The sequence below is a fragment of the Chanos chanos genome, chromosome 13 (genome assembly GCF_902362185.1).
Source record: "Chanos chanos chromosome 13, fChaCha1.1, whole genome shotgun sequence".
Taxonomy (NCBI): domain Eukaryota; kingdom Metazoa; phylum Chordata; class Actinopteri; order Gonorynchiformes; family Chanidae; genus Chanos; species Chanos chanos.
The window spans coordinates 13,833,424-13,848,669 of record NC_044507.1 but is presented as its reverse complement, the minus strand read 5'-3'; the positions used below and the strand labels follow the sequence as shown (position 1 = coordinate 13,848,669).

The 15,246-nt window shown below is 42.3% G+C and overlaps 1 protein-coding gene, 1 long non-coding RNA gene and 1 other non-coding gene across 3 annotated transcripts; 1 reads left to right on the top strand and 2 right to left on the bottom strand.

The window, feature by feature from the left end:
• Window positions 1–759: 759 nt before the first annotated feature.
• Window positions 760–11,844, top strand: tex2 (testis expressed 2). Its single transcript, XM_030790473.1, has 11 exons — window positions 760–2,421; window positions 4,500–4,700; window positions 5,078–5,396; window positions 5,709–5,953; window positions 6,315–6,458; window positions 6,549–6,648; window positions 8,887–9,007; window positions 10,019–10,129; window positions 10,356–10,565; window positions 10,891–11,011; window positions 11,686–11,844. Exons 1-11 carry the CDS (start codon window positions 760–762, stop codon window positions 11,842–11,844), a joined length of 3,393 nt encoding a protein of 1,130 aa, XP_030646333.1.
• Window positions 11,845–13,526: 1,682 nt separating this feature from the next.
• Window positions 13,527–13,664, bottom strand: LOC115827120 (small nucleolar RNA SNORA50). Its single transcript, XR_004025863.1, has one exon. It is a non-coding gene; the product is annotated as a small nucleolar RNA SNORA50 (small nucleolar RNA).
• A 48-nt stretch (window positions 13,665–13,712) lies between these two features.
• Window positions 13,713–14,862, bottom strand: LOC115826931 (uncharacterized). The gene is made up of 5 exons (XR_004025799.1): window positions 14,683–14,862; window positions 14,470–14,583; window positions 14,293–14,353; window positions 14,011–14,101; window positions 13,713–13,824 (listed from the first exon to the last, which is right to left on the bottom strand). It is a non-coding gene; the product is annotated as an uncharacterized LOC115826931 (long non-coding RNA).
• Window positions 14,863–15,246: the final 384 nt, after the last annotated feature.

Here is a 15,246-nt window from a genome sequence, read left to right as displayed (position 1 = left end):
ACTTTTATATAATAAGCCCAACAAAAACAGCCGATTTGAATCATGCAAAAAAAAAAAAAAAGCAGGAATGATGAAAATAGCACAATTTGTCAAGGGTAATTTATGAAATTACACCATGAGTAATTGCAGCTTCAGCGTAGCAGAGAGGGGAAATAATTGTGCAGAGTTTTGTGTGTGTCGCATGCCTCGATAGTGAGACATTTTATTCAACTATATGAATGTGTTTTTTTTTTGTGGAAAAGCATTTGTTTTCTTTAATAACCATTAAGATCCCCCATCCCTGTAGATCAGAGACTGGATGTCCTTGGGAAGAGTGGTTAACAGCTTAAATGACTTGCCAGGTTCTTTTGTTCCACGTTTTAAAGGAAACACATTAATCTCTTTCCCCTGATCTGGAGAAAAACAAAGAACCTATGTCTCAAGCAATACAAGGTGTCCAATACATCACAGTGTAATTAGCCCTAATAGGTACATGTCACACTTTCTACTTGGCTGCTGCATGTACAGGTTCAGCATCAATACCTTTAGTACCTGCCCTTAAGAAAAAGTTTAAAAAGTAAAGCAGCAGTTTAAAGTTTCTCAATCACTGCAGCCCTATTACTACCCATCAATCTGCAATGGTCTCCTTATTTAGTGAGTGGGCTATGTGCCTGATGTGTTTAATCTCTTATTTGTTACCATATGCATCTGTTAGTGTTGTGTTTGTGTATAACTGCTGTCCTCTCATTCCACAGGCTCTGAGCCCTTTGGAGTGGTGCCATGACCAGTCAGAGCAGCGGCCATGGAGAGACATCCGGCCCTTCATCTTCTTCCTCTTCCTCACGGCCACCAGCCACCCCCAAACTCCAGGTTCAGCGGTCACTCTCCCGTGACACCATCACCATTCACTTCTCGGCCCTGGGCAAAGAAGAGGAGGAGGAAGAAGATGAGCTTTATGGAACATCCATCTCCTCGTTTCCAGACCAAAGTGTGGAGTGTGATGAACAAAATGTTGTAACAGCCATAGAGGCCAGTGAAGAGTTGATGTTTGAGGGACCATGTTTGGACACAGCACCTGCAGAGTTTCCTCAATTGTTCCCCAATGTGGCTCCTCCACCAGCACCACCACTACCGCAAGGCTTCTTTCATAGTGAGTCACACACCCCAAGTACTGCCCTGGCCATCCAGCCCACCCCCGCTACCCTTGCCTCCATCTCCTCCATCTCTAACACAGCAAGCTCTTCCTGGCCTTCTGAAACCAAGTCCCCTCTGCCTTCATCTGCTACCAGCTTTGCCTCTTCCACATCTTCCCCAGCTAAATCCTCTGCATTACCCTCTAAACCTTTCCTCAGTCTGGTCAAATCTCTCTCCACCGAAGTTGAGGCTCGAGAGGGGACTGTCGCCCCTCAGCCCATGCGACACCGTCACCTTATGAAGACCTTTGTGAAGTCGTTGTCCACAGACACGGCTCGACCTGAACCGGAGAACCATGCCCCATCCAGCCGGCAACCTGACTCCCGTCTCAACCTGCACCTCTTTAAGCCATTTACCCAGTCCCGTGTTACCACAACAACCGCTGGTGATTCCAAAACTGCCCCCTCTTCCCCACTGACATCTCCAGACAGTCGCTCCTTCTTCAAGGTGCAGGAGGTGGAAGCACGCATTGAAGATACGAAACGTCGCCTCTCGGAGGTCATGAGTGAGCCACTGCAGCTTCTCAGCAAGATCATTGGAGAGGAGGGCAGCACTAGCACAGCCAGCATGGGGAACTTGGGAGCTTCTGGGGCCACCCATCGACCAAAATCTCTCTCCTCCAGTGCCTCTGAGCTTTCAAATCTGGCTGGTCTGAATGGACACCTTGAAAACAACAATAATTATTGCATTAAAGAGGAGGATGACTTGGAGGGGGAGAGTCCTCTGGAAGGTTCCTCAAGCATCCTGTACACCCGTGCTGAGCCTCCCTTATCCAAGTCTCCCTCTCTGGGGCTAGACAAGTGCACTATGTCTGCTCTGGCCCGGCAGGAAGACGAAGAGTTCTGTGAACTTTACAGTGAGGACTTCGAACTCTGTACCGACACAGAACCAGACGCTGACCTACCAGAGTCAACGCTCCTTCAGCGGGGGAGTATGGGTGGACTAAGTGAGGAGCTGACTGAAGGAGGAGAGGAGGAGGACGAGGAGGAGGAAGAATATGAGGCCCCAGGTGTTCCTCACAATGGACTCATTCTGCTCATCTCTATGGTTTATGGTTACTTTGTTTTGCCTTTGCCTTCATATGTTAACGGGGTGTTGCTAGGGGTAGCAGCAGGCTTCATGTTGGCTATTTTAGTCTTGTGGCTGACAGCTCCCCGGGGTTCCCCCTGTGGCCCCCGACAGGGAAAGCACAGGGGAGTGTGCTGGAACATGCCGCGGCTGGATATCAAAGAACCGGACATCTTTAAGGTATTTCCTGCTTCATTTTCATATCCTGATATCATCAGCTACCCTGAAACTAGAAGGCTGTTTACACAGTGTCTTGCATGAGAAAGAGTTGGGATCACAGCTATTCAGTTACACTTGTTCGTTGATTTTATCCCTTTGGTCCACAATGTCTTGATGTCCCCTTTAGTTCCACAGTCTTACAGTTTTATCTACACTGTGTACACGAAATGGTAATGCTCTTTATCAGGCTTAAGTGGAAGTCCCAAAACACCAGGGCTCTTACCCAAGCAGTGACCGCGTTATAACGTGAAGCTTCATCTTATCCTGTTAAAAAAAAAAAAAAAAAAAAGATCTGTGACATTTCCTACCACTAAACACAACACTCTTACCACTGCTAGGGATGATTCAGCAAATGCTTCTATTTTAATACATAGCACTGTGGATGACCTGACTGAACAACACAGACACAGAACTAGAGGAGAAATGGTCCATGGATGGTAGTGGTCAGACTGACTCTGTCTGACTCTTACATGACTATTCCAAGGGGAATATGCTGGCTAAACAGCGTGGACAATTTGCCTAAGGTTTCCCCTCTTGCTCTGGTAAATGCACTGGAAATAAGTGCATGTGAGTGTGTATATGAGAGAGAAAGTGTTAGGATGAGGGTGTGTAAGTCTGTGGGAGTGTGTATATGAGAGAGAAAGTGTTAGGATGAGGGTGTGTAAGTCTGTGGGAGTGTGTATATGAGAGAGAAAGTGTTAGGATGAGGGTGTGTAAGTCTGTGGGAGTGTGTATATGAGAGAGAAAGTGTTAGGATGAGGGTGTGTAAGTCTGTGGGAGTGTGTATATGAGAGAGAAAGTGTTAGGATGAGGGTGTGTAAGTCTGTGGGAGTGTGTATATGAGAGAGAAAGTGTTAGGATGAGGGTGTGTAAGTCTGTGGGAGTGTGTATATGAGAGAGAAAGTGTTAGGATGAGGGTGTGTAAGTCTGTGGGAGTGTGTGTGCATATGTGGCAAGCGGGAGGCAGTGAGCTTACGTAAGGATGATGAACCTGTGTAGGTTGGGCTGGGCCTAGAACTGAAGCTGTTATAGCTGGGAACAGAACCAGGCAATGCTGGGTCACACCTCATCTCTCTTCCTCACCCGCCACATGAAGTCATCTCTCTCTCTCTCTCTCTCTCTCTCTCTCTCTCTCTCTCACACATTCACACATACACACATACACACACCCACACACCACACACACACCCTGCACACACACGCTGAGATAACCTCTTATGGGGAGTAAAAATAGATAATTCCATTTATAACCTGTCCCAGTAAAGGGTGAGGGATGGAAACGCAATATAGTTGCAGTATTCATCGATTTTTATCTATTTCATTTTTACAGCTGGTTATCGGAAATAAATCCCTTATGAATCTGTCTCTATAGGTACTCCCAACTCTCTCAATGTTTTGAACCAGGCTGTTAACCAACCAGTACGGATTAACTTTCATGATACACTCCACAGGATTCACTCGCTGTTGAAAAGATACATGGTCTCAGGGAGTGGGATTTGACCGGTGATCTCTGTCCTTAGACTGTATATCAGAGTTGTATGGGTAGTGCATTACGTGGTTCTCACAGTTGCTGTCACTGGTCTGATACCTTCTACTAACTGTGGAAAATGTATAGTCTTCTCCCTCATTTGATTCAGACTGAAGTAATGTTTGCTAAAAAAAGAAAAAAACCCCACGTTAATTTGCTCATTTGGGCCCCTGGTGTGTGGGCTACTTTAATTACCGTCCTGTCACGCTACCTCACAGTGTAAATATCCGGCCAGACTCGGACAGTCCCGTCTACTGCTGAGTCTGTTTGAATTTGGCACAGCTAGAACACTGAGGACTGTCTGTAGTAAACATCATGTCCTCAGTGCATCTGTGGACATTTAATTACAGTATTTACAACAAACATCCACTCTTTTTGAATATTTATTGTGTTTTGCGAACAGAAATGGAAAACAAAATAAAGAATGATGTATGTGATACTGCACAATACTGTGTGCCAGCAGCTGTGATGATGGGATCGTGTGTGTGTCTCTCTCTCTGTCACTTGGCAGGGCTGGATGAATGAAATCCATAGCTATGACCCAGAGACATACCACGCTACACTCACCCACTCAGTGTATGTGCGGCTTGAGGGCTCCATTCTCCGCCTGTCCAAACCCAACCGCAATATCGCCCGCAGAGCAATCTTCAATGAGCCGAAACCTGACGTCACGTATGTTAGCCAAAAGATCTACGACCTGACCGACAGCAAGGTGGGCACCAGCAGGGACCTCAAAGCTTCCAGCGCTTCGTGATAATGTCTGAATAGCAAATTTTGACTATGTATTATTTTTGATGTACTAAGCAAGGTTGTAATAAAAAAAGGTATCACCAAACGTGCTTTTGAAACATGTTGCTGTAACATTTGGAGGGAACACTACATACTCAATGCAGTATTATGCATAGTGAGTGTGTACAACATAGTAAGTGTCATTCGGTGTGTATGGTGATTCTCTAGAATGCTAGAATTGATTGGTAAAACATTTGAACGCGCTACCTCATGATACCTCTTTTTGTATTGTCAGCCCTAGCTTGTATCTGTTCTTAGGGAAATATGGCCTTAAGCCTTTAATTGAATTTCTCCACTCAGATCTACCTGGTACCTCAGAGCCTGGCCAGGAAGCGTGTGTGGAATAAGAAGTATCCTATCTGCATTGAACTGGCCAAACAGGACGATTTCATGGCCAAAACACAGGGAGAGAAGACTGAGACCGGGGAGGAGAAGTCCTCTGTTCTAGGGGAGAGGACAGAAGGAGCCAGTGTGATTGAGGAGGTGAAGAGAGCATCCACGGAGCCAGTTTTGTACCTCTTTGGGAGGACAGGTAGAGACAAGGAAGAGTGGTTTAGAAGGATGATGTTGGCCTCCAGACTCAGATCTGAGACTAAGAAGCCATCCAGCTTACCTTCATGTAAGAGCATTGAGTTGATGTGTGAGTGCGTGTAAGTCCGCTTGAAGCCAAAGCCTCTGTATTGCTGCTCTGTCTTGATTCATTGTTTTTCAGGCTTCTGTTCATTTTGATTCATGATGAAAAGATAGTGAGGAAGAGTAAAATGACATTTTTTTTTTATATGTAAAATAATTTGCAACATACTGAGCAGTCACTTGATGAATGTCTGAAACACAAGATTGAACTTGCTCACTGTATCGTGATATGATTGCTCACTCTGTTATCTTTGTGAGAGATATGAGCATCTGTCTGCTTCTCGCTCCTCTCCCTCAGCCTTCCTCCCTAGTCACAGTCGGAGTAACAGCCAATCAGGTTTGTCTCAGAGTCAAAGCAGTAGCAGGGGCAGCCTGGATGAGGCTCTTCAGTCTCAGCCCAGACAAAAGGAGCTCACCACTGGAATCAAACAGAAAGTTCTAGACTACAACGTGTACATGGCCAAATATGTGAACCAATCACCAGACAGCCCTGCTACTAACCTTGCCAACAGCGCAGAAAGTAGCCCTGGAACTGTCAAGAAGGTACTCCTCAATCTGTTGCTTGATTAGAGTATTTGGTTGGTCTGTTACTTGATTAGAATATTACAGTAGGGATGGATGATGGGGCTGGGTCAAATTCTGCAACACTTGCAGGTGTCTGTTGGTGACAGGACCTCTGAGATTTTTTATTGTTTTTGCTTTTTATATGATTTCACAGTGGTTTCAAAAGTGTTGTGTATCCCATATGTAATGTAAAATCTTTGTGTTGGCAGGGCATTTTGTAGTCCTGCATGTAGTTTTCTTTTGACTTAACTGAGTAGGAAATGTGCATTTTGCTAGTGTTTTGAAGAAACATAATAATGTTCTCCCTACCCCATATTACACTCAGTTGTTTGTCTCTCAGTTCCCAGCTAGCATTGATGAAGAGAGTGAATCTGAGGCTTGGGTTAATGCCTTGTTAGGCCGAATTTTCTGGGATTTCCTCGGGGAGAAGTACTGGGCTGATATGGTTTCCAAAAAGATCCAAATGAAGCTTAGTAAAATCAGGGTATGTAAGGCTTGGATGACTTCTCTTTGATCTTGAGAGTGACATTGGATCAGCCTCCAGCTAGATGACTTTGTTTTTAAAATGTTACAGTTGCCATATTTCATGAACGAACTGAAGCTGACTGAACTGGACATGGGCATTGCCATCCCCAAGATCCTACAAGCTTCCAAACCCTCAGTGGATCACCAAGGTAAGACCACATTAACAAGACCATGCATGGTCAGACCATGTCCTGACTACACTGCATGATGATAAAGAAAAAGTATTTGATTGTGTCATTGTTTTCCTCTATTGATTTTACTTTGCATAGCATTGTGTCTGTGTGTTCTTTCATTATGCCTGTTCCTACTGCCTGTTCCTCCAGCTAGTGCTAGAAGTCCCGGTGGATTATAAGTAATAATCTCGGAATGATATCAGCCTATTTAAGATGTGAAATTCTCTTTGGATTCAGGAGCATGTTCCCTCATATGCATGGCTCTATTAGTCAGGGTAATTAAGCGTCACACACCCACCTTTTCAATTTATTACCGAGGTGCCGGAGCTGGAGTTTAATTTGGACTTTCAGGCCAAAGGAGCAGCTCACTTTAATTGCTGCAGCTTTCTCCGTCTACTGAGGGAGTCGTCTGAAGTTGGAGGGTAGCCTTATTGATTCATCCATGCATCTATTCAACCAGCTTTCTAGGTGCCCATGGCTTTGATTCAGTCAAAAGGGATCAAAACCTACTTGTCACACATATCCTAGAAGAAGTGACATTTTAAAGCTTCATGTTCGACACTGTTTGTTGGTATGACAGTGCCATTTCAGTCAAGTTTCCTCTCAGTGGTCAAATACATATTAGTATAGACAAGTTTCTGCTGCTTTATTACGCAAGATCTTGGTTGCTCTCTGGTGTTATCAGCCCTGATGCTCTTATAACGAGGCCACTGGGATTAGTCAAAATTATCTCTTCATATTCTTCTCTCCCTGGAGACCGTGTTTAAGTCGATAAAAAGGCTTAATCTGTATACATAGCACAGTCATTAGAATCTCTTAAAGACAGTTAGAGACAGAAGGTCTGTAGTCATATGTCTTTGGAAAAATTCCTCTCAATGTCTGTCAAGTTTTTTGAAGTTTAGAAAGCAATATTTATGAAATTTATGGTTTGAAAGTACAAATAGTGGAAGAATAATTGCTTGAATTGCTTGACCTTAGGATCAGTTTCATCTAATAATTGCATGTTTACTTCTGTCTACTCTTGTACCATTAGGTCATTTGTTATACACAGTAATTAGAAAATTGAATTACTGCATTAAATTGAAATCAACAGTAAATATAAGTTTAATTGATTCTTTAATTAATTAGAGTAATTCACTAGGACATGTGTCAAATAAATAATGTTTATTGCGCTCAGTTACTTGACTGCATTAGACTGTCATTCTGCTGCACATTCCCTGCACGGACAGAGCCGATGAGAGATTTGGGTATGTGGCCAGACTCCTGCCAGCACCCTGAACCTTGCTCTCAACCATACAGGAAACTGCCTGCTGAGCTCTATGGATCTTTGCACCTTTTAGCCAATCAGGGTAGAGCCCATTGAGTGCTGACCTTTTTCGCACTCCCAGGGGGATCTTGATTCGTGACAGCATCGTTTTGAAGTTTCACCCTCAATTAGTGTAGAATGATGCTTTGCCACTAGGGTGCGCCAGTGGGCTCCACAGAGGCCGGAGGGGTTCCGGTTGCTAGAATATGCTAAGACATTAAGGAGGGAGCGTTATGCGGAGGTGGAGGTGATCCGTGTGCACGGGTTTTAAGAGCAACATTCAGACCCTACATTGACTCAGCACCATCAGTGTGGCTGCTGGTTTTTCTCCAGTCTGTTAATCATCTCATTCCTTTTAAAGAGCGAATTGTAATGTACTAGATGCTCCTTACCTCTCTCTGTGTTAAATATTCACTAAAGTGCTAAATATTGCATTTTGGCTGCATTTCATCAAAGAGATTTTCTCTCACCGATAGTGTAGGCCTAGAAGGCCTAGAATTGGATTTTTCTCAAGGTATTTTTAGTATTTTTGGGGGGGGGGGGTGGGGGTGGGGCTGTTGAAGTCCAATGTATGCTGGTGTATTCTGTGTAATAGACTCTCAAAAGTTTACAATGGGTACATTTTGTTGCTTGTACATGGACCATAAAATGGTCATTTCCACAGAAATTTATCCATTTTACTTTCTGATCACTAATGTCATGCTTTTCAAATAACTTTCCTTAGTTCTGGGTAAATATTTTAGTTCAAGATTCTGGCAACGCTCATATCAGTAATTGCAGTGCTCACAAGTACCAGAGTCATACAATTCATGTAACATAAACAAAAAAATCAATACAGTACTGCTCTCTGAAGTATCACACACCGCAAAGTTGTCAGATATTTTCCTTGTGTTTCTCTGGCTTTCTAGGCCTATGGTTCGACTTGGAGATCTCCTACAATGGGTCCTTTCTCATGACACTGGAGACTAAGATGAACCTGGCTAGGCTGGGGAAGGAGGGAGATGGCTTTGGTGAACAAGGAAAAGAGGGGTGAGGGGTTATAAGGAAAAAATAATATGTGTCTTGTGAAGCTGTTTGATTTTTATTCTAGCACCACTCTTTAAAAGCTACTCTGCCAGCTGTCTAGAATGCCCCCCCTCCCCAGACGACTGTTATTTTTAAGCATCTGCTACATGTTATTTTCCACGTGATGTTAGATGCTATGCTAGTCGCTTTAAATATAAGGGATGAAAACTGGCCCATTTCTGCTTAACTGTGCTACTATTTGGCTACTGTGAGCTATTCTGTCCTGCTGTGAAGTTTTTTGTGTGTGTGTGATTGCATATATCTCTTTTTTGCCGTTTTTCTTTCCTCCCTCTGGATTCAAACCTCTGTGGATCTGTTTTATGATTGGTGAGTTGTCGCTGGCTCTCTGCCTGTGTCTTGAAATTTCTTGTTCTACCCCCCCCCCCAACTCCCCCACTATATTTTATTACGTCCTCTCACTTCACTATTTTACTGCAGCTGCAGCAGAGGCAGCATCATGGCAGAATGAATTCTTAGGCCTTGCCTTGCACACATTCTTTTTTTTTTTGTCTTTCTCCTGTCTGTGTTAATGAGGTAGTGCGGATCTTTTACAAGCTTCGAGAGGTTTGCTATAAAGAACACAGCATTATCTAGTGGAGTAACGGATCCCTTTGCACACAGGGATCGGCATCTTAAGGCAGAGGTGGAAATGTGCATGAAACATATTTCATCTTACACCAACTCATTCAATCTGAGTCTGCTTAGTGATTGCTACCAAAGCTGAAAATGGTTCTTTTTACCTATTAAACCTGTGATGTTATGTGACATGTGATTTGAATGCAGTATTTATAGGGACGCACTTGTTCAGTAGTCTGAACAAGTCAGCTGGTGGATTTCAACTGTGTGGGAGTAGAGAGGAGCAGTCTTGTTACTGGACTAAAGCCTTTCTCTCCCAGCAAGTCAGATTGAACCAAATGAACCAATGTGCATGTGTCCAATCAAATCCTTTACTGTGTGTTTATGTACATGTGACAGGTCCAGACCACGCACATACTGCCTGGCTGACAGTGATGAGGAGTCATCCAGTGCAGGTTCATCTGATGAAGAGGATCCATCAGAAGACCCTGAGATGCCTGGAGCAGAGGGGTGAGAGTTTCTGCATTATTTTAAGTTATGAGTAATTAGCCTTTATTTCATTTGTTTGCTTGCCCACAGCAACAAGAAAGCATTTGAATTCTGTAATAAGAAGTGGGTCCCAGTGAACATATGCACCTAAGCTGTCAGAATGTAGTTACAGTCTGTGGGTGGTTAGAGAACTCAGAATTGAATGAATAAGTTATGATTCTGACTCACAGCTTAACTATTCCCACAGCTATGTTGGAGGACATAGGCCCAGCAAGATCATGCGCTTTGTGGACAAGATTGCTAAGTCCAAGTACTTCCAGAAGGCCACAGAAACAGAGTTCATCAAGAAGAAGATGGAGGAAGTGTCCAACACGCCCCTTTTACTGACCGTAGAGGTTCAGGAATGCAGAGGAACGCTAGCAGTAAACATTCCACCTCCCCCCACAGATAGAATATGGTATGCTCCACAGTGTCAAGCTTTTTAAATCATCATAAACATTTCTTTCCGTAGCAAATGGAAATCACACCATCTCAAAGCTCTGTGTTGTTGATGTGCCCTCTGGTGGTTATTTTCTGTAGATACATTCAGACAATGCATGAAATGTTTTATAAAATGGTTATATCAGTAACATCTTGATGTTACGCATCAGACAACTGGTCCTATAATGAAGAAATAATGGGAAACCTGTAAAATGTTGGTATGTAAAGGAAAAAAGGTATGGTATAATGAGTACTGTTAATGCTCTTCTCTTGTGTAATGGACATGGGTAATTTTCCCTCAGGTATGGATTTAGGAGACCACCTCACCTGGAACTGAAAGCTCGGCCTAAGCTTGGGGAGAGAGAGGTCACTTTTGCCCATGTAACAGACTGGATCGAGAAGAAACTAGACCAAGAATTTCAGGTATATTCAATAAGAGGTCTAATGGATCTTTCCCACTGGGACTTAATACAAGCATTTTGCCACTTTGTTTATTAAGCTTCTGTGCTATAATTTTGAGAGATACACAGATTGTGAAATTATTAGAGTCTATCAAAGAATCTGGTGTCAGCAAAGTGTCAGAAAATATTTTGTAATTTGCTTATAACAGTTTTTTTTTAACCTGGGTTCAACCCCTGCACTATTTATATCATACAGAAAAGAAAACTAATTTTCTGACTAGACTGAGTGACACAGTCCCTTGCTCGGATCAAAGGATTAGCCCTCTAGTGTTTTAGGGTCACCATAAGACAGTAAAGAAGGTTGTCACTCGTTTATTATGACCCTCCCTTTTTCACTACAAAGCAGTCGTTTTGTTCTCTGGGTTTTCAGTTAATTGTCTGTTTGGTCCCAGATTACTGCCTCAAGGTATACATATGACACCCAGAAATTTAGATAGTTTACAAGGCAAGCAATAAACAACTCCTCTTGTCTCTGTTATAGCAGGTGATTTTGTCTAAAGAAGCCCCCCCCCCCCCCCCCCGATATACTGTCACAAAACTTGTCAACAAATGCTATCATTTTTAAGTAGAGCACTGTATTGGCTTTGCATGCTTCTGTGATGTCCACTTGAGTGTTTCTTCTGTTACTTTTCACAGAAAATATTTGTTATGCCAAATATGGACGATGTCTGGTTACCCATCATGCACTCTGCCATAGACACACGCTCCAATGCAAATCTGGTTATTGAAACAGCCGATATTTTGAAGGATGAAGAAACGTTGGACCTTGAGGAATCATCTATGAGTGACTTGTAAGGATTACCGATAGGATAAAGTTAAGATGACACAAGAAGAATGAACCCTGACGCTCTTGAAAGCCTAACTACGAGTGAAATTACTGGCACCATGGCTCACGGTGAAGGACTGTAAGCAGGGACACCGAAGCAAGATTCACTGTGGAACTGGAAGGAAAAATTGCCTGCTGGCACATGAATATTATCCTTCTTTGTTCATAAAAGGACAAATGGGTATGGAATTGTATGCCGAAGTCATTGTCAGTGCGTTTATGCAATACAGTATCTTTTAACAGGGGCAAGTTGTTGTTTTCAGAAACTGTGGTCCCCATTAAGAGTAATACAGAAAAGTAGGAAGGGAAAGGTAGTTATTGTGGCATTTGGCATGACAAGGTTATTCTAATAAAGATGTACAAAATCTGCACTGTAAATCCAAGCATATATAGGGAGGTTTGGATTTAAAAAAAAAAAAAAGAAAAATAAGAGGTGTGACACCACACTGCTGAGGCAAACATCTCTGTGTAAACAGACATTCTTGGACTCTGTTTTGGTTGTTTTTGTTTTTCTTTGTTAGATTTTTTTAACACTGAAGCCAAGAGTGTCAAAAATCAGAGGTCATGTTAGGCCAAAAGTTTCAGTTTTTTTTAAGAGCTGTTTGTATGTGTATGAACCATCATTGTGATTGTTAAAATGCTTTTAGCATCTAATGCACCTGTGCTTTGTGAGACATGACTAACCTACTGGTGTCCATCATCAGTGTACTGCATCCACTATGCTACTTGAGCCATCTGTGTGGTTTCCTAAAATGCTCATGATAGGCCTATCAATTCAGATCCTACTCTGCCCTAGACGTACTCCTGTAGAAGCAGGTTTAAGGCAGTAGGTTCAGCAAACTGGTGTATGAATCATATCCTCTTGTTTGAAAACTATTTGCAAATGCGTCAGAATACTAATCTACTAGACCTGCAGGGCATCTCCAGCACTTTACAGAAAATGTCTGCTGAATGTACCACGCTAATCTACACATTTCCTGGCAGATTATGCCACACTATTTCCCGTTATCACCAATTAAGCACCGACTATGGAGGGAAATTGATTTGTCATTGGATCACTATGAGGTTTATGTCTATAAGAATGGTTGAATTGGTTGTTGCATCAGATGCTAGGTATTTTTTAAATGCAGGTGAGTGAAGTAAGTGGCAGGTGTAGACTATCAAGGACAATGCTGTCAGAACAGTACATTATCTCATGATAGCTATGGTATATAAACACGCCATAAATCATGAGAAAGTACAGGGAAATAGAAACTAGTCGTACACTCGCCTTATCAAGTCTCACTAAACCACTTCACGGGAGGCACAGGTGGCTTTTGGCAGCAACAAAACTGCTCTTTTGAACACATGCTCAAACACTAAATTTGTTAAGTTTCATTCTCTGATTTTAATGAAGTGACTTGTGCCATGGTTATTTTCGTCTGCTCAGACAAAACTGCCTTCTTTGAAAATGTCTTTCATCTGCCTATGTCATTTTTAATTTCCATTTGCACAACTGTGAAAATAATCATTACTGTTACTTTCAGTGATGGTGTCCATGTTATGGCAACGTGGTTGCTTGTGGAATCTATAAAAAGCTCTAATTTTGCTGCTGAAAGTGATTAAAAAGCTTCATAGACTGCATATTCTGAAATGTTTACATTAAAAAGACAATTGTAGATTGCTTTTAAAAGAGCAACGTGGGAAATACACCATGATGCCCCAGTTATAACAAGCCAGACTTGATTTTGCACTGTTGCTTGGCCTATGAGGCCACAAAAAAGGCCAAACAGGTTCAAAGACAGTGCCAGAAAACACTTTTAAGGCTCAATTTCAGACAGAAGTCAGATTTGGGAAAATAAAAGTTTATTTAAATGTTGAACAGGCTAGTAAGGTCTACAGATCAATGGGATGCATTCACCAGTCTGTTTGATGACTCGTTGCATGCCTTGCTGCGTCATGTTTTCATCCTGAAAAAGAAATTCAACATTTTCTGAATGTCCACTTATCTTAAGCTCAATCAAAAGATCATATTATTAATTTGGTCCGTCAGTCACAGAATTTGTTTTCATGGTAAAATCGAAAGTCTAACGCGTGAAATGCATCATTCTGGACCATTTATGCAAAAAAACCCTTGTGTAACCAGTGCAACAAACCTCCATGGTACTTGGTCACTGAACAAACTGGTCACAGAATCTTGAGTTCATCTGGCCATCAACACTACTATGGCAGCTTTCTCTTTTAGTCCTGGAAAAGAATACAACATTCAGTTACCACTGCTTTTCACTGGAGAGAACGGTTAAAATCGATTCCAAGTGGGTCTGTCAGTTGTAGAAGTTTTTCTCATTGTAAAATCAGAAGTCTAACGCGTAAAACATCATACTAGACCGTTTGCATGGAAAAGATAATCAAAGCATGAAGAGAAATCCATCACTGACCAATGATAGTCACTTCATCTCGTCCAGACTGTTCAAAAGTGCGGCCTTGCGTCCCAGTCACCTGCAACGACATAACTGCATTGTGAAGTGCTGATAAACGTTTATCATTTATCTAAAACCTATCGTTCTGCACTTAGAAAATTAGAGGAGAACAAAGTTTTTCGGGGTTTTTTTTACCTCTCGCTTTACTCGCTGATTGTAGGAAGCTCACGAGCACATGGCTTGCCATGCGTTCGCGCACGTGCTTCAGGCAGTCATGAAGGCAGAATCTATGACCCCAGTTCTTCTACACTGTAAGAATTACATCGTCTATATTATTTTTAGCATATGTTACAGCACTTTCAGTACCAATAGCACTGTTTTACGCCGAGAACTATAAACTGCTCTTACCTATTATCGATGTTGCCCAGCTGGTTTGCTAGATCTGTAGAAAAAGCCCGGACATTTTAATGGGTTAAAGCCCCCACTATTTTATGTGCCATAACACTAGAATTGTGAGGCACATTAAGGAAATATGGGGCAACATTTTCGTTCTTTACCCAAGGTCCCTACTGACCCTATCCCCCTCGTTGCTTTGCTATACTCCTGATCGAGAAAGAAATCCGAGTTATAAGTTCAAAGGACGATGCCTACGCACTTCCGGTAAGTTTTTTTTTTCCGAGGCCAGGACTCCGATTTGCTTCAACGCTTCGGAGCATTTTATAGTGCTTTTTAGGCACTTTGTCCTCATATGTCAGCTTTCTCGCTTGCCACGTATTGAAATGCAAAATAATAATAATGATAATAATAATAAATTAATGAGTGCAAGAATAGTATTTATATAATTTATATAAAGACATCAAAAAGATGGACTTCAGATGCCAATTACTATTCTTGCAATTTGGACGTATTTTATGAGGCGTTCCATCTGGCTGAATGTACGTTTAGGCTAAAATTGTCCACATTAATTGAAGA

Bases quoted from the DNA above. Each gene is read 5' to 3' on its own strand.
- tex2 (XM_030790473.1), top strand. From the start codon at position 760: ATGACCAGTCAGAGCAGCGGCCATGGAGAGACATCCGGCCCTTCATCT. The intron at 4,701-5,077 runs GTGGGCACCAGC...TTCTCCACTCAG, and splicing joins ACGACCTGACCGACAGCAAG to ATCTACCTGGTACCTCAGAG. The intron at 10,566-10,890 runs GTATGCTCCACA...ATTTTCCCTCAG, and splicing joins CCCCCCACAGATAGAATATG to GTATGGATTTAGGAGACCAC.